The sequence below is a fragment of the Pagrus pagrus genome (assembly GCF_965226575.1).
Source record: "Pagrus pagrus genome assembly, chromosome: 18".
NCBI lineage: Eukaryota > Metazoa > Chordata > Actinopteri > Spariformes > Sparidae > Pagrus > Pagrus pagrus.
In genome coordinates this window covers 20,991,758-21,018,846 of record NC_140202.1, presented here as the reverse complement: position 1 = coordinate 21,018,846, position 27,089 = coordinate 20,991,758, and the positions used below count along the sequence as shown (strand labels likewise).

At 43.0% G+C, this 27,089-nt stretch overlaps 2 protein-coding genes across 3 annotated transcripts; both read left to right on the top strand.

The window, feature by feature from the left end:
- Positions 1–720: 720 nt before the first annotated feature.
- LOC311274149 (plastin-1-like) lies at positions 721–8,620 on the top strand. Its single transcript, XM_084381589.1, has 16 exons — positions 721–810; positions 1,818–1,909; positions 3,632–3,792; positions 3,881–4,010; positions 4,160–4,292; positions 4,688–4,769; positions 5,452–5,617; positions 5,951–6,093; positions 6,177–6,272; positions 6,386–6,581; positions 6,869–6,947; positions 7,290–7,404; positions 7,497–7,630; positions 7,713–7,836; positions 7,933–8,066; positions 8,152–8,620. Exons 2-16 carry the CDS (start codon positions 1,840–1,842, stop codon positions 8,288–8,290), a joined length of 1,902 nt encoding a protein of 633 aa, XP_084237715.1. The 5' UTR covers positions 721–810; positions 1,818–1,839; the 3' UTR covers positions 8,291–8,620.
- A 1,811-nt stretch (positions 8,621–10,431) lies between these two features.
- LOC311273828 (serine/threonine-protein kinase ATR-like) lies at positions 10,432–26,974 on the top strand. Of its 2 annotated transcripts, none has more exons than XM_084381090.1 (48): positions 10,432–10,632; positions 10,783–10,874; positions 11,174–11,326; positions 11,444–12,348; positions 12,445–12,584; positions 12,857–13,033; positions 13,179–13,342; positions 13,611–13,763; positions 13,856–14,054; positions 14,132–14,388; positions 14,499–14,695; positions 14,805–14,905; positions 15,119–15,290; positions 15,451–15,606; positions 15,727–15,921; positions 16,331–16,426; positions 16,534–16,623; positions 16,767–16,862; positions 17,017–17,147; positions 17,331–17,474; positions 18,110–18,203; positions 18,303–18,428; positions 18,552–18,758; positions 18,845–18,958; positions 19,047–19,162; positions 19,260–19,380; positions 19,626–19,763; positions 19,855–20,026; positions 20,252–20,418; positions 20,583–20,747; positions 21,043–21,134; positions 21,323–21,414; positions 21,520–21,697; positions 21,798–21,983; positions 22,189–22,348; positions 22,556–22,735; positions 22,922–23,064; positions 23,160–23,257; positions 23,344–23,573; positions 23,885–24,019; positions 24,436–24,636; positions 24,814–24,957; positions 25,092–25,242; positions 25,337–25,493; positions 25,646–25,799; positions 25,973–26,124; positions 26,294–26,399; positions 26,544–26,974. In XM_084381090.1, the coding sequence occupies exons 1-48, from the start codon at positions 10,580–10,582 to the stop codon at positions 26,715–26,717; spliced, it is 7,824 nt and encodes a 2,607-aa protein (XP_084237216.1). In that variant the 5' UTR covers positions 10,432–10,579; the 3' UTR covers positions 26,718–26,974. The 2 variants fall into 2 exon arrangements, with proteins under 2 accessions (XP_084237216.1, XP_084237215.1); XM_084381089.1 differs by having other exon boundaries at positions 21,517–21,697.
- Positions 26,975–27,089: the final 115 nt, after the last annotated feature.

Below are 27,089 nucleotides of genomic sequence, written 5' to 3'. Positions count from 1 at the left end.
TACCAACACGTTTGCATCATCCATGCAAAAAACAAAGTATAGAAAAGAAAGTAGTGGTTTTGTGGATTTTCCAGAGGAAACTTCAGGAAGTCACTGCACCTGGATAGCTGTTTCCACCTATTTCTAGTCTTCAAGCCAAGTTAACCATCTTCTCATATTCATGTACAGACATGTTATGAGAGTCCGTCTTTCGATCTAAATCTTGGCAGGGCAAATAGCCCTTTAAATTGTATATGGATAAGTCTTGGGCAATGTTTAAGGCTTAAGATAAAATCAATCTGATAAAAGAGCAAATTTGTTTACAGCTTCAGAGATATGATGCTCTTAGACATGATAGCAGCACACTGACAAGTTGGTGGCATGCCAGGGTGTAAATTTGCCACACAAGCAGTATATTAAAATTAATCTAGTTCTTTACTTTTTATTTTGATCTTTCATTTTATCATTTTAGGGTTGAAATGTATAGATGCACTGTAAGTCAGATGTTAACTTTAACTGCAGATCAGCTGGCCGGCAGAGACAAACGGATGAAGCCGTCTCTCTCTATAGACAACAACATGATGACACAGCTGAGGTGTTAAATGTTAACTGTCTGACGACGCCTGTCCCAGGGTCCAGGCAGGCCAAAGGTCCTCTCTGCGCCTCTCCTGAGTGACTCCTCCTAGGAGAGATAACCAGCTCTCCAGACTCTCTGGGATCCAGCTTCCGCTCTGTCCCTGGAGCTGTGGAAGACTCGACTCCTGTAGCCAGCCCGGAGGGATCTGCACCCACAGGCTTACAACTCAAGGAAACACACAGATTCTTATGAAGGTATCGGCTCTGTCTCCGTCTCATGTTGTCTTTTCCTTTGTCGTCTCCTCGGGAAACAACTTTATTGCGAAATGCTAAGACCTCAGGGGTTTTATGGGAGACCTCAGGTGTGTGAATGTGTCCGAATGTGTGTGAATAATCGGTGTAGAGTGAAGAAATGTCAGTGCTCTAAAGACAATGAGACAAATCCCAGTTTATAACCTGACACTTTGTGATGTTTCTTCTTCCTTTATGCCATCTCTCAGCTTGTGTTAGTTATGTTTCTGAGGTTAAATGGTTTTAAATCTCTACATCAAGTGTTTGCAGTATTATAAAAATGAAGTCCTCAGATACTCTATTCAGTTAAAGAACCATTACAACAATGTAAAAATCTGTGCCAGTAAAAGTCCTGCACTTAAAATCTTGCTTGGGTAAAAATATAGAAGTATTAGCTGTAAATGTACTTAAAAGATCACAAGTAAAAACATGCATTGTGCAATAAAATCTCCCATGTGACTTATAATATATTTTATAAAGCAATTTAGACAGTAAATACTGATGAATCAATGTATGAGCATCATTTTGCGATTATAGCTGCAGGAGTTGGTCCCAACCTCAGGGTCAGGGACCCTCCATAGGGTCAGCAGATAAATCTAAAGGGTTGTGAGATCATTAATGGGAGAATAGAAGCAAAAACGTTCTGACACTCATTCATTTCACTCGTTCATTTTTTGAACTTTGGGCTTGGACTGATATTTGCTTTTTTGGAAAAAATATGAAAAGTAACTAGTTACAACAGCTGTCGGATAAATTTAGCAGAGCAAAAAGTAAAATATTTACCTCAGAAGTGGAGCGGAAAAGAAATATAAGGTAGCATAACATAGGAAGTAAAGGTAAGTAAGGTGCAGTACTTGAGTAGATGTACTCAGTAACTTTCCACATGTTGCTTAATCTTGCAAAATCACCTTCTTCCTTGTGCTCAGTACAATCCAAAACGTGTGTGTTTATCATCTGTGTGCATGTTTCAGGTGTACCAAGGCAGAAGGCACAATGGAAAATCACATCACACAGATTTCCCGAGACAACCTGGACGATCTCAGAGAGGCCTTTAATAAAATTGGTCAGTTTCACACACACACACACGCCCTGCAAAATGTATCGACAGGGAATTGTGACCCAAGTAAGAGTTTTACAGCCGACCATAAAGTATGAGTCTTATGTAAGAGATTTTTATGGCTCGGGTTGTTGAGTGTATGTACTTTCTGTGTGAGGTATTTTTGAAGGTAATAACGAGACGTTGCCAGATTTTTGTCGGTGTAATTACAGAAAGATGCTGATGATAGTGTGCAATAAAGATACAACCTTTGTGTTACAGTATGATATGCAAAAGATAAACAGGTGGGTGAGATTTTGTTCAGTTTCAGCTGTAACACTCCAGTGAACGTCATTTCATACAAAACAACTGACACGTAGCAAAATTAAAAGTAGGAAAGCTTCTTTAAGACTATGTAGCTTTGTACTAATTGTAGGTAAAACCACACAAAATGACAATTTCCACATATTGTTGCTTTAATATCTGGAGGGTGAGTATAATTATCATCTCGTGAGCATTAAACTTTAGGTTTATTTGTGTGATGATGGTGTAAGCAGAAAGGTCAACATGTGAGATTTATACAGATCTATCATATACAGTATAGTGTTGAGTGAGATGTTAAGAATGAGCTAGAGAAATAATACTACAGCACAAGGGAATGTCATTAGTTTTGCAAGTATTTACTCATAAGTAGAGCTGCCCTATATGGCCTTAATTATATATAATATTAAGGCTATAATATCCCGATACACGATATATATATATTGATGTTAATAAAATCTCCTCAAAAGCACTTCATAGATACTCGGACTGTGAGGGAAAATCAAACATCACAATATTTTTGACCAAATACCTCAAAAATGATTGTGCATTATTATTGGAGGGTTGACTATCGGTACTTTAACAAAACATTAGCACAATGAGATTTTTGATAAATATCAGCAATGTGGATATAATGACTAAGTGGGTAAAGACAAGTATGAGAACAAGTAGAACAGTTTAAGTTTAGAAAACGACATTGCTTTACTGTGACGCAGCCTTTAAAACAGGAAAAATGAAACACATAACATATTACCATACACTGATGTCCAAAATCTTAGACAATATGTGGTCTCATGTCATTAAAATGATATAATATCGATATATTGCCCAGCTCTACTGATAAGAATGGGATTATTTGAATATTTGACCTGATTGGGTCATCAGAGGAAAAGTTAGGGGATTAACAAAGTCATTAGAAAATCATCCTCTGGGGATCATGAATGTCCGGATACTTTGACCTCTGCAGGCTTGAAAATGAAAAAATCCAGGAAGGCAGAAAAAACTTGGTTAGTTAAAAAATGTGACATTTGTCCACAGGCAAAATCACAATTCATCACATGGAGAACATAGTGTTCAGGTTTAAATGGAGCAGTAACTATTTATAAAGCAATAACTGTTCATAAACTCAACACAACTAATTAAACTCAAATATTATTCTTGGTTCTCCCTGTAATAAGCACTGAAGTATATAGTTGGGAAATCATTAGGAAATTACAGACCTCTTACTAAAGCATTACCAGGTTTTTGTTTGTGCTAGCGTTTATCGTCTGTGTGCACCCATAAATATTGAGCCCACCAGTTTTAGATTGATATTTGTCAAGCAAATTGACTCACTGGATCTGTGTGTGTGTGTGTGTGTGTGTGTGTGTGTGTGTGTGTGTGTGTGTGTGTGTGTGTGTGTGTGTGTGTGCTTCTCTATGTGTTCAGACATTGATAAAAGCGGCTTTGTGAGCGACTTTGAGCTGCAGGAGCTGTTCAGAGAGGCGAGCTACTCCCTGCCGGGGTACAAGGTGCGAGAGATCATCGAGACCTTCATCGCCGGGGACACCAACAAGGACGAGAAGATCAGCTTCGAGGAGTTTGTGTCTGTGAGTTCTGATACAAAGATTGCGTGAGCAAATGTATGATCTCGCTCGTCTGACCGCACGTGGAGTGACACAGCCTGTCCATGTTCAGATCTATCAGGAGCTGAAGAGTAAGGAGCTGAGCGAGTCGTTTAGGAAAACCATCTCGAGGAGAGATGGGATCCGCTCCTTCGGAGGAATGTCAAGGATCTCCAGCGAGGGGACGCAGCACTCCTACTCTGGTGAGGGAGAGTATGCATTGTGTGTGTTGGTGTGTGTCCCCCTATTTAGCATTCCTAAGTAGTAATCATTTAAAATATGTTTCACAACAAACTACAATGTAGTTGTAAGCTGATTTAAGTGCTAAGCGTGTGTGTGTGTGTGTGTCTAGATGAGGAGAAGGTGGCATTTGTCAACTGGATCAACAAAGCCTTGGCAAAGGATGAAGACTGCCAACATCTGCTGCCCATGAACCCTGACGATGAAAGCCTCTTTAACTCTGTCCGTGACGGCATAGTGTTATGGTAAAACACACACACAGCGTGTTACACTTTTTTCTATCAAAGTGATTTATGACAGCCCACCTTCATGTCACTGTTACTTCAAGTACCCTTTCTTTTCTGTTTTATAGATTCCTGTAATTCTTGCCTAAACTATGGTACCTGCAAATGTTAAATAGTTTGTTTTATCTTGGAATGACAATGACAGTAAACTTTATTCTTTCTGTGACATCAAAGGTTAAAGCACGAGTGGTGTGATCCTATTTTATTGCAGTTGTTATAGTAGTTCACGCATCCTCCTTATTCACTTTCATTCCTTCGCTTCCACGTGACGGACAGAGTACACAGAGATAACACACATCTGAAACGACATTAGGCAATTCGCTGAGACTCACATCACGCTCCGTGTTCTCTTTCAGCAAAATGATCAACCTGTCTCAGCCCGACACGATTGACGAAAGAGTCATCAACACCAAGAAACTGACCCACTTCAAAATGACAGTGAGTCGTTGCTTCATTTATGTTAAGTAAATCCATAACGCCTGTACGCTTCAAACACAGAAGATCCAGAAGCACCAGATCTATCATCAACTAAAGGAATAGTTTTTAGCTTTGGACCGAGCCGCGCTAGCTGTGTCCCCATGCTCCCAGTCTTTATGCTAAGCTAAGCTAACCGGCCGCTGGCTGCAGCTTGAAGATTGATTTAGCCAATAAACTGCAGATTTTATGTTTTTTTATAGCAGTTAACCACATAATTCCTGTAGCGAACATGTAATAAGTTATATTACTGTATGTATGGATATCAGCTAAGACAGTAACAATTATAAGTGTGGATCTTTGAGACAGAATATGTGGACTGTGCAGAAACAGCTTGTTATTTATTAACTTTGTACTGCCCACTTCCTTCTTTTTTCTGTTTTATATCGCTTGTGATGCTCTTGCTGCCTCCTCTGAAAAGAAGTAAAGAAAAGAAAATCATAGTCTGAACAAACTGGGTCTTCTAATTCTCGCTGGATCATATTTATCCATAAAAGCCATCCCTTTCCTAAAAGGAGCAAGAATATAGTGCTGCGTTTTACTTCTAATAAGTTAGTTATTATTGGATTCAGGCCACGAGCCTGTTTTTGCTCAGCTGTTGAATTGCTGAACCAAAAACGAACCCACGATTCATTTGCATTCGTAGGAGAATCTGGTTCTGGCTCTGAACTCAGCCTCAGCGATCGGCTGCATGGTGGTGAGCATCGACGCCCATGATCTGATAGCTGGGAAACCCCATCTGGTCCTGGGACTGTTCTGGCAGATTATCAAGGTCGGCCTCTTTGCTGATATAGAGCTCAGCAAGCACGAAGGTCAGTGCACACACACACACACACACACGCACACACACTGAGATTGTAGGACGAGTCAGCCACGATCCCAAAGCATCAGTACGTGACTTCCTCCTTTGCAGTTGTAATAATAAGCATGGCCACTAGAGGTCACCGCCTAAAAAAGAAATGCAAATATGGGTCGTAATAAGCTTTCACAGTCAACCTACAGCTCGTTTTTCATGATGAGGATGTGCTGTATAATTCAAGCCTTCATGTCAAGTTGGCACATTGATATATTAATAGAAAAATCACTACACAAGCAAACATGATCATTTGCATTTTGTATGAGAACATTTTCACGTGTGTTTGTAGGTCTGATCGGCCTCCTGTCAGATGGGGAGCAGCTGGAGCGCCTGCTGTCTCTCTCCCGTGAGGATATTCTGCTCCGCTGGGTCAACTATCACCTACAAAACGCAGGAACAAACACCATCAGCAACTTCAGCGAGGATATTAAGGTACACTTCAGAACACACACACACACACACAAAATTACACAAACACATGGGTTTTAACCCCTTCTTGTACTGTACCACTGTAGGACTCGCGAGCCTACTTCTACCTGTTGGACCAGATTGCTCAACATCAAGAGAGCGACTTCAAAATGAAAATCAAAATTGACATGAGCGGGCTCAACGTGAGTCAGTTTGTCTTTTTTAAAGGGTTACTTTGAGCGACTGATGCTGGCAGGATTACATGATGTACATAATGTCTGTAACGTCCCTGTCCATGTTTCATGTGTACGTGAAGGAGCATCATTTGGACCATAGGGCTGAGCTGATGCTGCGACAGGCGGCCCGGCTGGACTGCAGACAGTTTGTTTCTCCTCAAGACGTCACATCTGGAAACAGCAAGCTCAACTTGGCCTTCGTAGCCAACCTGTTCAACATGCATCCTTCTCTGCAGAATGCTCAGATCAACGGCCTGGAGGGTGCACATTTCGAGGGTGAGACGCACATACAACTCACTGAGCAACTAGATCTTCTACGGGAGTGACAAACACACAGACACACACATACCAGAAAGTGAATCATAATGTGAATGTGATGCAATTCTCAACACACATTGAGTCTTAGCCCAGTAAAAAGCCCAAGGCAATAAATGTTTAAAGGTGTGACAAGTTATGGCAGCCATAAATCCGTATTTACCGTGAGCTATAGCCGAAACCTAAAACATTCTGATCAGCTGACAGCAACTGTATGGCTCCTTTATCATGTCCTCATGTCTCACCAGCTGAGACCAGAGAAGAGAAAACGTTTAGAAACTGGATGAACTCCCTGGGCGTCGCTCCATATGTGAACCACCTGTACAGGTAGGTCATCAGTTACATGCCAATGTGGTAAACCTTATCAAGGAAGCAGGGTTGGATCCTTAACATTCCTACAATTATTGAGTTATAACCAAGGGCCATGCCGAGCAAACGCACAGTATGTTCTACAGTACACATGCTCTCATGAGTATATTCATGGTTTTATCTGATCTTTATTGCACCGTTTGATCATGTTTTTGAAAAATCTATTTTTTATTCTAATGGGTTTCTTTGAACGTGCGCCTGTTACTAAAAATGAAACTGTTGCAGCAGTGATACTTGGATCTAACTCTGTAGAGCTCCTGAGAGATGTCCACAGTACCTCACGTTCTCTGTCCTCTACAGTGACCTGTGTAACGGTTTGGTGATCCTGCAGCTTTTTGAGAAGATAAATGTGCCTGTGAACTGGAAGAAAGTCAACAACCCGCCTTACCCTATCCTGGGGGGCAACATGAAGAAGGTGTGCGTGCTATGCATACATATTAAAGAAACAGAAAGCTTGCGATGGGAAAGTAAAAGGGCCATAACGTTGTTTTTCTTCGTGTGTCTTAGCTGGAGAACTGTAACTACGCTGTGGACCTGGGCAGGCACCTCGCTCAGTTCTCTCTGGTCGGCATCGGAGGAGATAACCTGAACCAGGGGAGTAAGATGCACACTTTGGCGCTCGTCTGGCAGCTGATGAGGAGGTACGTGAACAGTCTGAGGCTTTGGGACATGTCACCTGCTGTTAAGTGGTTTCAGTCGTTTATTTTGCTTGTCATCCCTCAGGTACACAGTGCGGGTTTTGTCAGATCTGGGTGATGGAGAAAAGATTGGAGATCTGATCATCCTCAACTGGGTCAACACCACCTTGAGCCAGAAACGCAAGGACACACAGATCAAAAGCTTCAAGGTGTGTGTGTGTGTGTGTGTGTGTGAGAGTGCTTGTTGTATTTGAGTAAACACAAGGCTGCATTTGCATTTGACGCCGCCTCTCTGTTTCCCGCAGGACCAACTGATCAGCACCAGTCTGCCAGTAATCGATCTGATCGACGTCATCGCTCCCGGTACCGTCAAGTGGGACATGGTGAAGAGAGTAGAGAGAAGAGTGATGACGGCGGACGACAAACTCAACAATGCCAAGTAAAATAATTGTTTCTCCTCCTTCAACATGTTTGTGACGAGGTCTTCATCTCCTAACTCCTCCCTCTTCCTGTTCCTCTCCTAGGTACGCAATCTCATTGGCTCGTAAGATCGGAGCTCGTGTCTACGCGCTGCCGGACGATTTGGTGGAGGTGAATCCCAAGATGGTGCTGACGCTCTTCGCCTGCCTCATGGGTCACGGTTTGAAAAAGGCCGACCACTGAAACCGACACGAACAAACCAAATGGAAACCAACCACCGACATTTATCCCACTCCTATACGCTTTTCATCTTTTTCTCAACATTGTAATTTTCCTTGTTTTGACCTTTATTTAACTTTTGCATGATCACCAGAGGGAGCAGGACAACCTCTCACTCTCTGTTAAACAATAAGCCTGCCTAAAGTTCAAAATAATCTCTCATGAGCAAAGCCATCGCATTTGTTTATCCGCGATTGTATTTAATAGGAAATTACGTCCATTTACTTCTTCTGTTATATGACAAGAGAACAAGATATGTCAGAAGGAAAAGCAGAATCACACACCCGTGCTTTATTTCTGTAAATGTTGTGCATTGAATATTGCTATTTAATTATTAAAGAGAATCTCTTAATTTTTCTTGTGTGTTGTCTCCGGATACAAAGTCTTTCAGAACTCTCAGAAGTTAAACCAGGTAGATCACAACATCTGTTAGTCCATAAATGCATAAAATATAACTGAAGCCATGTGTTATTTGTGTAATGATTAATCAATATAAATCAGACACGGTGTCCCTGAAAGCTCCACGGAGAAAACAACCTTGAAATGAGAGGCAATTAATTGATTCCCCTATTATATAATAGTGGTTGCAAGAGAATAAGGCCACAATTTCCAACTCAAGTACTACAAACTCTTTCTTTTACCATTAGTTTAATTTTGCATATGCATCAGAAAATCAGAATCTAATGGGACTTTTGCTTGGTTTGATAAACAATATACTCACATGTTGAGTTAAAGATACTGAGCTACATTTCAAGGAAGAATTGAATGTGACCCTGTGAAGTGAGCTTATTCTCTTTTATTCTACAACATACCGTGAAGTGATTTTAAAAATACGCAACTTAAGGAAATGTAAAAGTCAACTTTCATTAGTATTAGTAATTTTTGTGCACATTTGCATTAAGGAAACAAACATTTTTGTTGCTGGGGGCTTAAAAGAATACTGTATGTGATACTGGGCTGTATAAAAACAATTGTTTTGACAAAAAAGTAGTATATATAAAAGGCACATTTTCATTCATTTCAAAAGTACTTTACTTGAGTAAATCCATTTTCTGCTAATTTACCCTTTCACTCTTATGTATTTCTGAGAGAAATGCTGTACTTCTTCACTCTACTACATTTATTTTGAAGGTTAAATAAAATATAAAATAAAATATAACCAAGTAAGCCATTGTGGTGTTGTCAGCACAGGTTGAGTCTGGTGTGCAGGCTACGCCACCTTGTGGTGGATGTTACCAGTTGCCCTTTAAAGAAAATCTTACACTGTGTGTTTTAACAGTCTGGTTGAAGCTTGTGATGTGAAGTAAAACCATATGATGAGACAATTACTCTCAGTCAGGAGTACTTTTATTCGGATTATTGTGGATTACTTACTACTGAACTTGAGTACATCCATTTCCATCTCCTCTTTACTTCCAATCCACTATATTTTGGAGGAAAATACTTAACTTTTTTACTCTGTTGTATTTTTTCAATTGTGGAGGAAGTACTCAGACCTTTAATTCAGTAAAATAGTGATACCACAGTGTAAAAATACGAGTACAAGTAAAAGTCCTGCATTCAAAATCTTACTTAAGTGAAAGTACTAACATCAAAATACTTATTTATACTTATATTCATTATAATTATTGATGAATTAAACGATAAATTCAGCCAAAAATGAAAATTCAGTCAATACTCACGTCCTTGCCGATGGAAAGTCGAGTAAAGTTGAAGTGAAGTCCACAAAACATTTCTGGAGCTTCACATCAAAACAGCATTGCAGCATTCTCCAACACAACAGAAGTAGATGGGGACTTGTTTTAATGCATCAGTATTTATAATACATTAATAGAATATTATTATTAAATGGGCCACTCTGCATGATTCATGCTTTATAGTACTTTTGGGATGTTTTGATACTAATACTATTTTTCCTCTATTGATTATGTCATCGTTCTTGTAATAGAGTAAATCGACACTGTGGTATTGCTACTATTACCCAAGTAAAAGGAGTACTTCTTCCACCACTGTAAGTCATTAACAACTCCTCCGCCAGGGGGCGCAGTGTAGTTCGAGTTTTTCTTCAGGTGGAATGGCCCTCGGTGGCTGCCGTACCAAAACACACAACGTCATTTTGGAGCGAAAGTTTTCGAAAGACCTGACGTGATGGACAGGACGTGGAGGCGTATGCTGCTTAAAATAACCTGACAAATCCGTCATGTTATATTTTTAAAGACGTCGTTCAGATAGCGACACGAAGCTGCTGTAAAGATGGAGGGACTGGAGATGTCTGCGATGATACCGGCTCTTCAGGAGCTGGCCAGGTGAGGAAAGTTGGCTAAGCTAACCTGCTAGCAGTAGACTCTGAAGCTGCTCTAAGTTGAAGTTAGCCGTATAAACCTCAGTTAAGTTGATTAAAACCTTCGCTGTGTCACGTTTCCATAAATAACCTTACACTCTGTCGGTGTGTGCAGTGCCAGCGCGGCTGAGTACGACCAGGCGGTGCAGAAACCTCGACAGATCCTCTGTCAGTTCATTGACAGGATACTGACGGATGTGGACGTCGGTAAGTCAGGATGAGGTGGACAACTTCAACAATATCAGATACACCTGACAGTAAAGCCCAGTACAGAGGTCGAACACAGCTTAGTAAAACTATAAAAGCTTCAAGAGTGTGTCTATTTAACTTTGAATCGTTCAAACAATCCCTGACTGCTTGTGGCTCCTCAAAGCAAATCAGTGTCCTCTTGCTGCAGGTTGCATTAAATATTAAAGCAATAAAAGCACACAAAAAACACATTTCTCTTTCTTTTCTGACTGCATTTGATCATTTTGTGACTCGAGAATTGTTTGTGTGTCTTCCAGTTGCCCTCGGGCTGAACAAGAAGTCCAGTTCGGAGCCGGCCTGCGTGATGCTGCTGGACTTTTTGCAGCATATAATCAAATCCTCGTCACTGATGTTTGCCAACCCTGCCTGCCAGCCTGCCGAGTACCCAGACACCACGCAGAGCTGCACCGGTACAAGTTGCTCTTCAAAAATCTGATTTAAAAATGTGAAAAATTGCTATTTATGTTAGAATTTTATGTGTTTTCTTTCTCCGCCTCTGACGTCTCCTCATTCCTTCCTTGATTCAGACTTCAGTAAGTGGGTGGCGGTGCGTTTGCTTCGTGTGGCAGCAGCTCCAGACTGTGACATGATCCACAGGCGGGTCTCTGCGGTGCTGTGCTCCTTACTTCACACTCTGAGAGTTCGGGCACCGTTCATCTGCAGCGGTCTCTCTCGGGACCTCATTTTTTTGTGCCAGGAACTCGGCGACATCCTGTACACGCATGTTGCCACGCTGGCAGGAAAGGGACACACTCGCACACAAAAACAGTGGCCCGTAACACTTGAGTGCTTCAGGATCTCCTCCGTTTGTGCCTCCACGTACCTCACCCCCTCAACCCTTGCGCTCTCCTCTCCTGCTGCCCTGGAGTCGCTCTCTGCCATGACGATCGCAGTCGTAACTGACGTCCTGAGGGGGGTTGTCTCCCGTCGTGATGTCAGTGTGGCCTGGGAGACGGCTTGTGCCTTCCTGGCCAACGGCAACACCAGGCTGAGGAAGACCTCCATGGTGATGCTGAGGAACCTGGTGGAGCTGGGAGGGTTTCCTCAGATGCAGTGCCACGAGTTCTTCACGGCCTACCTTCACTTGCTGGAAACACACTCCTACACACACGCAGCAAACACAGACTTGGATGGGAAAGATCTCTATGAAGGAGAGCTGCGACACCTGACTCGCTGTGTGTTTCAGTCGTCTGGTGTCTCTCACTCACACTTTGAGCCCATCTATCTCTCGCAGGTGTTCGAATGCGTTTGCACTCTTGGCGGGGCAGGCGTCAAATTGGGGACAGAGGTTAAAGAATCACTCTGCTGGCTCTTCAGCTTCTTGCTATCTGTTGGAGCAGTTTATGAAAGTGCTGTTTTGTTAAGAAGGCAGCGAGTCACCGAGGTCTGCCGGATGCTGGCAAGCACCGTCGGAACAGAAAATCAAGCAGAAGTACGATTCTCTTCTTCATGTTTCTTTGTAAAATCTCTTGCTTTTACGTTTGACAACATTGGTCACAAATTTACTCTCACTCTTCGTGTTCTTTAGTGCGTGGAGGGATTTCTCCAAGCTGCGCTGAAGGCTGAGACTGTGGCTGTGGTGCAGAAGTCAGGAGACGGAGAAACTCCTGCGAAGAAATCCTGCAAATCTGCCACCAGTGACAGCAAAACAGCCAAATCAATATCAGAGTGAGTTTATAAACATTAACATCGATAATAGCCTATCACAGATATATCGGTACCAGCATATATGTTGTCCTATATGCGCTGATATGAAAGAGATTATTATTACTTGAAAAATGCGGTTTTAGGTTGTCTAATAATGTGTAACTTTCACTTACTCAGATAGTGGTTTGAAGCAAATTAAAATCCTTACAAACCTGTATTGTAAAGCTGTATTACTAATCAATAAAATTTCCTGTGAAATCTTTATTTAAATGTTTATGTGTCTCTGTCTTTAGTGAGGTTGACATGCGTGTTCACAGTGAGGTCTGGGCTGTGGTGAACAGTCGGCTGGAGGAGCTGCTGACCTTACTGAACTCTGACTCTGGGGAACAGGAAACCACACAGACTCTCGCTGCCCTGCAGGGTGTGGCCCTCATCCTCCACCTGGCAGCTCTCTGCTGCTCTCCCACCAGGTAATACGCAAACATTTAGTCATGCTCTCTTTCCTTTCCTTTCTTACACACTAAAATTCAAACTTTGTAAGAATGACTACCTTTGCACTGCAGTTTTGTGACATTCTTTCACTGAGCATAATTTACTTTCTTTCTTTCTTTACAGCCCTTCTCCTCTTCTCTGGGTGCCCCCTGAGACTCTGGGCAGAGCCTTGAAGAGCTGTCAGTCAGTGTTAGAAGGAGGCGCTCAACCCATCTCAAGCCAGGACTACTTCCAGTCCACTGTCCAGACTACTGTTGGGATCTTGGACTCCATCCTCTACCTGACGAGTAAGGATGTATACTCAGAAAAATCACATTATGCATGCTGTTCCTATGTATTTTATTTGCTTGCTTTGGTATTTATAAGCCATTTATTTATTCATGTCATGACAAAAGCATATTGTCAGTTATTTTTGACATTATTTGTCATGATTGAGTGTAAAAACAAGCTTTACTTTGAATTCTGTGGCAGCAATAAACCCCCAAAATGCATCTTTTCGAGTAGAGTTTATTGATCATTATCTACTTGCATCATCATGTGTGACTTTGTGTCTAGTGAGCAGCCACAGTGAGGACAGGATCCAGTCGCGAGTGTGTGTTCTACTCTCTCTACCCTGGGTGTGTGAGAACAAGTCTGTGTCAGCCTATAAGAGTTCAGGATTCCCCTCCTGGCTGCCCTCCTTTGCTCAAAGACTAAGCTTCTGCTATTGTGAGTATTTGACTTCACTGGTCCAGCAGTTCACTAGTCAATTTCCATTGTAAAAACTCCAAATTGACGTCAAACTGTGTGTTTCTTTCTAGCATCTGAGATCCAGGCAGACTGTGTGTCACTCCTGGCCCTCCTGCTTCCCGGTGTGTGTGACACGTGGCGCGTGTGTGTATTTTCCAAGACGTTGCAGAGTGCAGATGAGGTGGTGAGAGCGGCAGCAGTCAGGGCCTTTCCTCTTCTTCTTCACCACCTGGGAAAGAAACACCACAACCTCATCGGGACTACTCTGCTGTACGCACATTTAAAGTTATAACATCACAAGCACAATCGCAGACTTTTGTCATCATGTTCATGGTGTGCGTTTGCAGTTCCAGGCTGGAGGACGGTTCAGAGAAGGTGAAGACGGAGCTAGCCAGGATCATTGGTCAGCTGAGTTGTATCCAGTCAGGGCTCTCCCAGCTCAGTGACACCCGCACAGAGTTCAGTCGTCCTCCTGAGATCCTCTGCCATCAAATCAGCCTAGCAGCAGAGCATGCTGGGAACACCTCGCCATCCCTCAGGGCGAATGTTGTCAAACCCTTCCTGCCACTGCTCAGAGGGCAAGCTCCAAGTAGTGTTAAACAAGGTACTTTTTTGTTTGTTTGTTTGTTTGTTTGTTTGTTGTTTTCTTCCATTATAATCTTGCAGAAGGCATTAAAAAAAACGTATACTTACTTTTTCATTTTGCTTTCTTAGCTTTCCTAGAAGCTCTGCCTCACCTCTGCCGGCACGTGAACCTGGCTGGTGGAGACAGCGACTCCCGGGCAGTTCTCTGTGCTCTGATTGGTCTAATGGAGGACTCAGATCCAGTGGTCAGGATACGCTTCAGCCAATCAGTGCGTTTTCTGCTGACAGAGACCACCAGGAACTCCGAGCAGGACTCTCTGAGCGAGGTGAGAGTTACCTGTACTTTACACATCTAAAAGACCTCACAATATTGGGATTATTACTTATAAAAATAGTTTTTTGATGATGTGTTTGTGTGTCTTCTCGCTGTTCAAGCTCCTGGTTGCCCGCCTGAAAGAGGCATTCAACAACGCTAAACTCAACAGAGACGACGAGCTGCGTAACACTCTCATCCTCACTACTGGAGAGATTGGCAGGTACGGGTCACCTTTCGTCTTTGCAAAGAGCAAAAAGTAGCATCACCAGCTGTGTTGTCATCACTCAGATATACCTTAATTTGCTCAGCATAAAAAGTATGTTTATTTATGACCAAAACAAGAAAGCAGGGACAAGAAACAAGAAACTTCAGACTATGCAGTAATCTAAAAGATATTGTTTTGGTTGAATTAATCTCTCTCCTCTTCTGTTAGAGCGTCTCAGGGCAGCTTGGTGTCGTTCTCTCTGCTGCGGCTGCTCCACTGTCTGCTGTCCAAGTCGTCCCCGGTGTCTGTGGCTGCGTACGCTCAGATCAGAGCCCTCGCCACCGCCAAGGGTCTCAAGCTTCAGACCCTCTTCAGCCAGTACAAGAACCCAATTTGCCAGGTATAAAATCTTTAATGCTGCTTCAGTAAACTTGGGCTATAAGACAGTGTTCAATTTACACATTTTGTCACCTGAATACTCAATCCATAATATTATGGATAATAATTAGTTATTATATAAACATACTGGTTTTAATTTGTTCTTTCTTCGATGTGTTTAGTTCCTGGTGGAGTCGCTACATTCACGTCATGCGTCAGCCTTGCGGAGCACTCCCGATCAGGGCAGTGAATCGGCCAATCAGAGAGAGCTGGCCCTGGACATCCTGGCTCAGATCGCACATGCTTTTGATTTCCCGGACCTCCACCGCTTCCTCACTGTATGTCAAACACTGAACTATACAAAATCAAATTGAGCGATAGTACAATAAGACTGTTTTATGTATATGTGCATGTGTGACCGTGAGTTAATACGTTTCTATCCCTACTTGTGCATGTAGAGGACCCTGCAGGTGCTCCTGCCCTACCTGGCAGCCAAGGCGAGCTCCACTGGCTCCGCCCTCATCCGTACCCTGGCCAATGAGCTGAAGGCAAACAGGAGAGAGATCCTGATCAACAACTTCAAGTACATCTTCAGCCATCTGGTCTGTTCCTGCACCAAGGAGGAGCTGGAGAGGGCTTTCCACTACCTACAGGTATTAATCTGTCATTGTCTGAACATTGACGCTATAGCAAAGTAATTGTAAACAGAATCTACATTTCTCAGCTCTCATCCCCATCGAAAATAACCTGCATATTAATAGAAGAAAGAAATCATATAAACGAAAGACAGATTTCATTATTAAGTGTCACTGTCACCAAAATTAATGAAACAGCTTGTATGATTTAAAGCACGGGGGCAAAGCAACCTTTGGAAGAAATTAATATTAAGGTCGGCCAAAACTCTCAAGAGCATTAATCAGATAATGACACTTTGGCAGTGGAGTGAGTCCCAGCTGTGTGACAAGGCTGATAAATAATCAATGGTGCTGAAGTGGCTTTGCTCCATAGTAATGAATAAGTTTAGCAGACTGATTTATGTTTGTTTTCCTAATGATGTGCCAGAGTGAGACAGAGATTGAACTGGGCTCTCTGCTGAGGCAAGACTTCCAGGGTCTTCACAATGAGCTGCTGCTGCGCCTGGGAGAACACTATCAACAGGTCAGAAAGTTCAACTACAAATCCAGCCTTTCTCAGCATATCTTCCTGCAGCACTTGAGTGCATTCTTCTCAGTAATTAATTATCTTGATGTGGTTTACCATTGCAGGTGTTCAACGGACTGGCGATCCTGGCTTCCTTTGCGTCCAATGACGACCCGTATCAAGGTCCCAGAGACATCACTATACCAGAACGCATGGTATGTGTGAGTGAGATATGGTGCAGCTTCATCTTGTGCTTTGACTAAGGCCTTGTCCACGTGTACTGGGGTATTCAGGGAAACAGGGTTTTAAAACAAAAAGGATCAATGATCAGGAATCTGTATTTTTCCTCGTATGACAGGCGGACTACCTTCAGCCGAAGCTGCTGGGAATTCTCGCCTTCTTCAACATGCAGCTGCTCAGCTCCAGCGCAGGAGAGAAGGATCGCAAGAAGCTGGTGTGTGATCCACAGCTGACAACTCATTTAATACCTTGTATTTTAAAATATGTCCTTTCAGTGAGAGGATTCGCAGAGGTCCTGTTTGAAGCCAGTACTAGTACAGTTGGTTTAGCTTGTGTAATGTAAAAGTGTCCACCTCTTTTGTGTGCAGGCGTTGACAAGTGTGATGGCTCTAATGCGACTGATGGGCTCCAAACACATCAGCTCTGTCAGAGTAAAGATGATGACGACGCTCCGCACGGGCCTTCGATACAGAGAGGACTTCCCTCTGCTCTGCTGCCAGTCAGTGAACACACTCACACACACTCAACCTGACATGTTACCTTTTTTTAGTTTATTGAAAACCAAAGACTGACAATTCCTAACTTTTAACTGTTAAATACTTGATTAACTAACTGATACTGTGATTTACACAAACGCCTGTGTCTGATTCTGTGTATTAAATCCGTCTTCCTGTTTGAACAGGACGTGGGAGTGTTTTGTGAGGAGCGTGGAGCCGACACACTTGGGCCCTCTCCTGAGTCATGTTATCGTTGCACTCCTGCCCCTGATCCCACTGCAGCCCAAAGAAACTGCTGCTATTATCCGCTTCCTGATACTGGACAACAGGTAACACACTAAAGCACCGTCATGTATCGGCTGTCATATCGGCAGAAATGATCATTTCAGGCCGATGCTGATATTTCATTTTAAAGCCTTTGTTCACTGATACGACAAATTGCCGATATTATCATGCATCCCAAATAAAATTAAGATGAATGTGGAAAAACTACCAAACAAAGCCTGTTGAGAATGTTACACATCAAAACTTGTAAAGTTCAGAACCAAAATAATTTTCATTGTTTTCATGCTTTAGTTTAAATGTTACTTTTTACATCAAAGCAACATTTTATAACCTCAAAAAATAGTACCTGAGTTTTTCTACACTGAAAAATAAAATGAATCAAATAAACACAAAACTACGAAATCTCTAAAGGGCCATGCATTCATACATTTTATTTCTTCCGTTTTCCCGTGATAACGAGTTAATTTCATTTGTTTCCTCAAGATCTCGAGTTATTATCTCGATATTCAACAGCCGTTTTCCCGAGATAACGAGATAATTATCTCGAGATAACGAAACTTTGTTTTCCCGAGATAATGATATAATTAATTTGAGAACAAAGCCCATGTTTTGATTTAGAAATGAGCAGACAATTAAAGACTTCCGACAGCAGAGATCTAATTCAGTCATTTTCCCACAGGGAAGAAGTGAACGACTACCTCCATGAGATTTACTTCCTGCCAGACCACCCTGAGCTGAAAGACATCCACACTGTTCTGCAGAACTACAAGAAGGTTAGTATGGACAAGAAGGCGATGGCGATGAAGTAAATGAAGGACGCTGATGGTGACATCATCAGTGATGTTAAAGATATAATATGCGATTCCCTGCAGCTGACAGCCAGCAGCAGTGACCTGGCCGCAGCGCTGCAGCTCTCCATGAGGGCCGTGCAACATGAAAACGTTGACGTCAGGATTCATGCACTGACCAGCCTCAAAGACATGATGCACAGCCAGCAGGTACACAAACATAAACACACATTTTAAGACAGCCACCTCAGAAAGGACCAGAGCTCAAGAGCTCAAGCTTCTTGTTTGCAATCTTTGATCCGCTACCATAAATTTTCCTTTTCGTGTGTGCAGGAGTGGCTGCTGCGGCAGGTGTGTGCGAGTGAGGCGGTGGAGCCGGTCATCTCCAACCTGGTGTCAGTGCTGCTGAAGGGCTGCCAGGACTCAGCCCCGGAGGCCCGGCTCCTCTGTGGGGAGTGTCTGGGGGAGCTGGGGGCCGTAGACCCCGGACGTCTGGACCTGTCACACACACACACCCATGGTGACCGCAACACCTTCGTGGTAAGCTAGACAAGACCGAAGCTGTACGTGCAAATAGGGCAAACATTTGTTTGATTGAGGATAAAAGTCTATTTTTCTTTATACAGAGTGGGGTTGATGATCCCAACTTCGCCTACGACCTTCTGACTGAGCTGACCAGAACATTTCTGGCTTACGCTGATGACGTGAGAGCACAGGACTCTGCTGCTTATGCAATACAGGTGCACACACACGCTACACTCATACTTGATACTGTGTGCACCTTCCATTACCCTTTCTGTTCTCACATCATGTGTTGGTGCACTGCAGGAGCTGCTGTCCATCTTTGAGTGTCGTGAGGGTCGAACCGACTCACCAGGGCGCCGTCTGTGGAGGAGATTCCCAGAGCAGATTCAAGAAATACTGGAACCACACCTCAACAGCAGGTACTAGAGTTTACATACACACCCTGATCCTGTCACACATAATTCAGCAAATCAAATACGAATTATCTTTTCTTCTCTTTTCCCTCTCTGTCTTTAGGTATAAGAGCAGCCAGAGGGAGGTTAACTGGTCCAAACTGAAGAAGCCAGTGTACTTGAGTAAGGCAGGCAGCAAGTTCTCTGATTGGTCGGCCACCTGGGCTGGATACCTCATCAGCAAGGTCAGCTGATTTATCCTTCACTTTTGAAAGGCCAAACAGATGCACATCAGTGGGATCATGTATCATCTCTTACAAATTGTCAGATATTTAGCAGTTTTGTCACATTTTATAGGATTTATACCTGCTTTCTGTAGGCCTTTTTTCACAGATTATGAAGATGAAGACCAACAACAAAATAAACACATTTAAGGAAAATAATTTAACATTTTTTATGCATTTGTTGTTGTTTGTTTGTTGTTTTGTAGGTGAGACATGAGCTGGCCAGCAGAGTCTTCACCTGCTGTAGTTTCATCATCAAACACGACTACAAGGTCACGATCTACCTGCTGCCTCATATTCTGCTCTACATGCTGCTTGGCTGCACACCTTCAGAGCAACGGGAGGTGAGGAAACATCTGCATCACGTGCACTTGCACAAGAAGTTCCTGCAGATCTGGCTGAGTTTTTAAGTAATAATAACACGCCTGCTTCCAGGTAACGGAGGAGATGCTGGCCGTGTTGAAGGACGGTGATGGAAGAGGAGGAGGGCGGTGTCAGGAGACTGCCTCCAGTCTATCGCAGCTCAGCATTCAGACTGTGTTCAGCATGTTGTCCCACCTGATGCAGTGGAGTCGCCACATCCTGTACTCCAAACCCAAAAACAACGGTTAGAGACCAAAACAAAAACACACTCTTTTCTTCCTTGGTTCATATCTTGAGTGTTATTCAAAGAGATCTGAAGACTGTTCTGAAATCATCTGTGTTACATAAGTCAGCAAAAACAGAACAGACAATTATTTAGATGAAAATATGGAAAATATTTACACATCTGCATGATTACATTCATGATTAATAAAGGCTTGAAGTAACAAACAAACATGTTTTATTGCAGAGAGTGGGGATTACCAGCGTGTGGTGGCCTTCCTAAAGGGTATCCCACAGGACGTTCTGGCGAAGGCCTCTCTGCGCTCCAAAGCGTACACTCGTGCCCTCATGCACTTTGAAGCCTACATCTTAGAAAACAAGGAGAACATCCAGGACCATCTCACCTTCCTGCAGGTCAGACAACAAATTAACTGTCATTTAAATCTCTTTCCTGGATAACGTGTGTGAGCGCATTTCTTTTCAAGCAGGATCATATATTAACTAATCAGACTGACGTTCAAAGCAATTAAATATGTACTAAACTAAAATGTTATTTATTTATTTATTTAATTTTGCAGACTCTGTACGCTGCGATGCATGAGCCCGACGGAGTAAGGGGGGTCAACGCCCTGAGGCGGGAGGAGCCGTCGCTACGGGAACAGATACTGGAGCACGAGAGCATCGGGCTGCTCCGAGACGCAACTGCCTGCTACGACCGAGCCATACAGCTGGAGTCAGACCAGGTACACACACACACACACACACACACACAAGCTCACACACACAAAAACACCATATTTTAGTGTTTTTTTTACTTTGAATGTTTAAAACCACACCTATTCCCCACTTCAGGAATCAGAGCTTTGTGATTAAGAGTCATTATTGCTTTTATTGTTTTTATTGACGCCTGTGAGTTTTATCAAGGCATGCCAGAGCTCATAGAAAGCTCTGTGTAGGAAGATAACTGTGTGCTATTAGCTGTTGAATCTTTCTGTAGTTCTTTCACTGTTTCATTGCCATTTCGCCTCTTGTGTATAGATTGGTCACTATCACGGGGTGATGACCTCTATGCTCGGCCTGGGACAGCTGTCAACAGTCATCACTCAGGTCAATGGAGTACTGGCCAACAAGTGAGACACACACAAACACCATCTCATTCTCACTTAAGGTGCTTTATGATTCATAGGAGGAATACATTGTTTTTTGTTATTGTTAGTCTTGTGACTTGACTTCTTGATGGTTTCTTACTAGACTGTTTTATACCTAAACAGTAAGTCAGTTATGGTCCACTGAATTTAGCTGTGTTGTACACATTTAGGCAGCAGTGGAAGTCGGAGCTGAACACCTACAGAGTGGAGGCAGCTTGGAAGCTCGGGCAGTGGGACCTGCTGGAGGATTATTTGAGCTCAGGTAATAAAATACACAGATGTCCTTAAAGGCTGCAACATCTTGAACCGTTGGTGGCAGCAATAGATATCTATTGGTAAAAAACAAAAACTGCTGTTGTGTCAGCAGACCGTCAGTCCAGTACCTGGGGTGTGCGGCTCGGCCAGTTACTCCTGTCGGCTAAGAAGCAGGATGGAGAGACTTTCTACGAGAAGCTGAAGCTGGTGAGGAAGGAACAGGTCGTCCCTCTATCAGCTGCCAGTTATGAGTGTGGGACCTACCAGAGAGGATACGAGTACATCGTCAGGTCTGTCTGTGTATTCATGGACTCAGTTATGTTTCCTACTTTGTCCGAGGCATTAACTTGTGAATCCAAAATCTGTGTGTGTGTGTGTATATCTGATAAGGCTCCACATGCTCAGCGAGTTGGAGCACACTTTCACTGAGCTCCAGAAACAGAGGGAACGCTCCGCCCCCAGTCTCAGCCAGCTGCCTCTTCATTGGTCTGACCGCCTGGAGATGACCCAGAATTCATTCAGGGCCAAGGAGCCAATCCTGGCCCTCCGTCGTGCCCTGTTCAGCCTGGGACCACAGTAAGGATGTAGAAAATGGCTGCAGCCAAAACAGCTATTAGCTTAGTTAACCACAAATAACTAAGTTGTGTTATTTCAGGCAACTGTGTCTTTCTTGTGTACTGTGGAATAAAAGCCATCTGAGCTCCTGATGAAGATATACATTTGAACAAAACCAGTGTCAATTAGGCCAAATCACAAATCGGGCCTTGTGTTTGCGCTGCAGACCGATGAGCACGGAGCTGGTAGGGGAGTGCTGGCTGCAAAGCGCCCGGGTGGCCAGAAAGGCAGGACATCACCAGACTGCCTTCAATGCACTACTGAACGCGGAGAACACACACCTGGCCGAGCTGGTCACAGAGAAGGCCAAGTGGCTTTGGTCCAAGGTAAAACCAACCAGTAAATTCAGCCAATTAACAACAAGAAGCAGATAAAAAAATTATGTATATCTTTTTGCACTGCATACTTTGGATTCTTGATTTCTAAGTAAACTCTCATAAGTATGCATCATGCATTCAGTTACTTTGTAAGGAAATATGATTTTTAACCATACAAATACACAAAACAACACCACTGTGTTGATCTAATTTCAGGGCGACGTGCATCAGGCCCTGATCGTGCTGCAGAAGGGCGTGGCTCAGTGTTTCCCTGACGATCAGCCACTGACGGACCCTCGCAGCCTGCAGACTAAAGGCAAGGCCATGCTGCTGGTGGGACGCTTCATGGAGGAGACGGCCAACTTCGAGTCCAACGCCATCATGAAGGCATACAAGGTAAAAGCTATGATTTTTGTATGATAGTAGACTGAATTACTCCAGGTGGAAAAATGTGATGGTCATTTTTCAAAATGTTCTGACATCTTATAGACCAGTTAAGTAATTGTTTAATAAAAATAATTACCCAGTAGTGCAGAAAATGTTAGTTGCAGCTCTATTTTAAAAGTGTGTTGTGTGTTTTAGGATGTGACCAACCTTCTGCCTGAGTGGGAAGATGGAAACTTCTACTTGGCCAAGTACTATGACAAAGTGATGCCAATGGTGACGGATAACAAGCTGGAGAAACAGGGGAACCTCATCCGATACATTGTCACATACTTTGGAAAGTAAGTTGATGTTATCGCTTCTGATACCCAGCCCTTTAATTGACCACAGACTCATTAGTTTCATCCTTAATAATTTACTTGGGTTTCCCTTCCAGAGCTTTGCAGTTTGGGAACCAGTACATCTACCAGGCCATGCCTCGCATGCTGTCTCTCTGGCTGGATTTTGGAGCCAAAGTGTGCGAGTGTGAGAAAGGTGGGTGGTGAATAATAATTGTAACAGCTGAGACAGAAAAATATGTAAACACATTCAAATGTTGTCTACCTTATCCTCCACCACAGCCGGGCGGGCTGACAGACAGATGCGACAGGAGCTGGCGAAAATCAACACGGCGGTGAGCGAGAACTGTGCCAACTTGGCACCATACCAGTTCCTGACCGCCTTCTCCCAGCTCATCTCCAGAGTGTGTCACTCCAGCGACGAGGTCTTCAGCGTCCTCATGACCATCGTGGCCAAAGTCTTCCTGGCGTACCCCCAACAGGCCATGTGGTTAATGACTGCTGTTTCCAAGGTAGGCGTGTGTGTCGGTGTGTGTTTCTGTCTCCTCAAAACAATCAGGGTTTTGTGTACTGAATCTTTGCACTTCCATTTGTCAGGGCATGTTCAAGAACTTTCAAAATCTAAACTACCATGTAATTGTATGTATGTCACTGTGTGTGAACAACACATTTCATTCATTTCCTGTACAAACATAAAAAAGTTGTGTGATTGAATGACCAAATGTTGTGGCACCTGCACAAACACGCAAGACTACTGAATTGTTTTTATGAAAATACCTCATATATGTACTCCTGACTGTGTGTTTTGTTGTGTTTTGTTCAGTCTTCCTACCCGATGCGCATGAATCGCTGTAATCAGATCCTTAAGAAAGCCATCAGTCTCAAGTATTCTTTGGAGAAATTCATCGGCGATGCCAACAGGCTGACGGACAAGCTGCTGGAGCTCTGCAACAAGCCGGTACACACACACACAAATTCATTTTTTAACTCAAGATGACAAATTGATAAAAAATTCTCAATATGGATTAGTGTTGATAAATGTAAGTTCATCATAAAAGTGATAAAGCATGTGTTCACACTATGTTCTTCTGCACGGTTAATGTTACTACTATTTTGATAAATGCCTGTTTTAAAGGCCTACAATGGGATTAAAAAGCAACAATCAATTTTAAATTTCTGATAATTACTTCTGCATGGCGATGCATCTAAGAATTGTTTATTCCTCAAATCCTCAGGACCAACATTAGACGAGATTAGATTATCATAGATCAAATAAACATGTATTGATCCCCTTCAGGGACAGGAGTGTTTGCAGACGGATAAAACAAAAGAAAGGGAGCACCAGGTTGATGTTTGCGTGAATGTGTCTTTCAGGTGGACGGTAACAGCACCACCCTCAGCATGAGCGTTCACTTCAAGCAGCTGAAACGTCTGGTGGAGGAGCCCACCTTCAGCCAGATCCTGATCCCGCTGCAGTCAGTCCTCATCCCCACGCTGCCCTCTACCAGCGGGGCGAACACACAGCATGATGCCTTTCCCGGACACTGGGCGTACCTGGACGGCTTTGAAGACATTGTAAGAGAAAGGGGGAAAAGATGTTGTTTGCTTGGAGAGTGCCTGAGAATACTTTATGATTTTATCTCACCAACCATGGTTACAAAGATGACATGATCTCAGAAAATCAGATTTTAAGATCTCGAAAGTCATCTTGAGGTGGAACAAGCCTCGTAAACCTGACCTGTGTGTGTGTAGGTGGAGATCTTGGCTTCCTTACAGAAGCCTAAGAAGATCAGTCTGAAGGGTTCAGATGGGCGGAGCTACACCATGATGTGTAAACCTAAAGATGACCTGAGGAAGGACTGCAGACTCATGGAGTTCAACTGCCTCATCAACAAGGTGGGTGATATTTCAATAAGATTTATTGGTTCACAAGGATACTTGTACACTCTTTTTGTTTTATCATTCATTAATATGTTAATAAATCAATATTTTAATTTTATTCTACTGTATGTGTGTATGTGTGTGTGTAGTGCCTACGTAAAGATGCTGAGTCCAGGCGGAGGGAGCTACACATCCGAACCTACGCTGTGATTCCTCTCAATGAGGAGTGCGGCATCATCGAATGGGTCAACAACACCGCCGGACTTCGACACATTCTCACCAAGCTTTATAAGGAGAGAGGTATTTTCCTACATGAAGATAATAAATAGAAGAGAAGATTAACAAACTGTCAGCTTAACCATTGTGCTGAATTATATTTGTATGTGTGTTCAAGGTATCTACCTGTCAGGCAAAGAGCTCAGGAAGCTTATTCTGCCAAAAACGGCTCCCTTTGAGGAGAAGATTCGAATCCACAAGGAGGTGCTGTGTGCTCGACACATCCCGGTCTTCCACGAGTGGTTCCTCCGGACTTTCCCTGACCCCACGTCATGGTACGACCCACCCCACAATTCTTTCTGCAATTACTGTACATGTTTGAGGTCCACTGTTTCACTAGCAAAGTCGATAATAATAATTTGAGAGGAGCAGTCTCAACTCTGGATGTACTGTATATATGTAAATCACTCATTGCGTGTGTTTACAGGTACAGCAGTCGCTCTGCGTACTGTCGCTCCACTGCTGTGATGTCTATGGTCGGCTACATCCTGGGTCTGGGAGATCGCCACGGAGAAAACATCCTCTTTGACTCTTTCACTGGGGAGTGTGTTCACGTCGATTTCAACTGCCTCTTCAACAAGGTTTGTGTTTTTCTCGAATCGTCTTAAAGTCTAGATTAATTATGAGGAATTTATGTTATAAATCTTTAAACAGAAATCAGGAAAATTGTTTTATATATTGTTTCTATGTACTCCCATTTTTCATCTCCCTTTTTCCAAATTTCTCTAATGCTACTTCTCTCCCTCTCCACTAGGGGGAGACATTTGATGTGCCAGAGGTGGTTCCTTTCCGTCTGACCCAGAATATGGTCCACGCCATGGGGCCCATGGGCACCGAGGGTCTCTTCAGACAGGCCTGTGAGGTCACCCTGAGACTGATGAGAGATCAGAGAGAACCACTCATGAGGTACACACACGTTAATATTTCATGATTATCAAATATTCCTTAAAACCTAAAACCATGCTTGAAAAACCAATGGATTTCTAATTTACTTGACTCATAAAACATGATATATATGTGATGATGTCACAGAAACTTAATGATTAACTCTCTGTATTTTGATTTGTCTCCCAAGTGTGCTGAAGACCTTCCTTCATGACCCGCTGGTGGAGTGGAGCAAACAAGCCAAAGGACTTTCTAAAGCTCAGGCCAACGAGACCGGAGAGATAGTTAACGAAAAGGTGTGTGTATTTCTTTGATTTTGCCGCTGTAAGTATGTTTACATACATTTAGAGCAGCATGCATGTCTAATATAACCTTTAAATGTCATATTTTTAGTGTAAGTAGTACCATATTGTCTTATCTTTCCCCTTCTTCTCTGCCAGGCTAAAACCCACGTTTGCGACATCGAGCAGCGTCTGCAGGGAGTAATAAAGAGCAGGAATAAAGTGCTGGGTCTACCGCTGTCTATAGAGGGACACGTCCACTACCTCATACAGGAAGCCACAGACGATAAACTGCTCTGCCTGATGTACCTGGGCTGGGGGCCCTACCTGTAAAACATGCACTGAAGTTAAAAAAAAAAAGAAAGGGAGGAAAGTCATTTAAAATGCTTTCCTATGATAAAAGAAAGAAATTAATTACAACACAAAAACTTTTATTTACCCATGAATGTTTGTTGAAGGCTCTTTCGAGTGCCAGTTTCTGCTACAGCACTTTCATCACTGTTCAGTTTCCTGTTTTCTGGAAACGAAGGTTACTTGTTTTGCATTTCTGTTCATTCTCTCATAATAAAGGATGTGTTTTGCAGATTTGATTTTGCCAGTAAATGTGTCTGTGAGACCTGTGTCGTCTAATCTCTTAACCCTGCTTAGATTCTCTTAAGCAGTAGGTTTAAATCTCCTCTCGGTGTGTGTGTGTGTCTGTGTCTG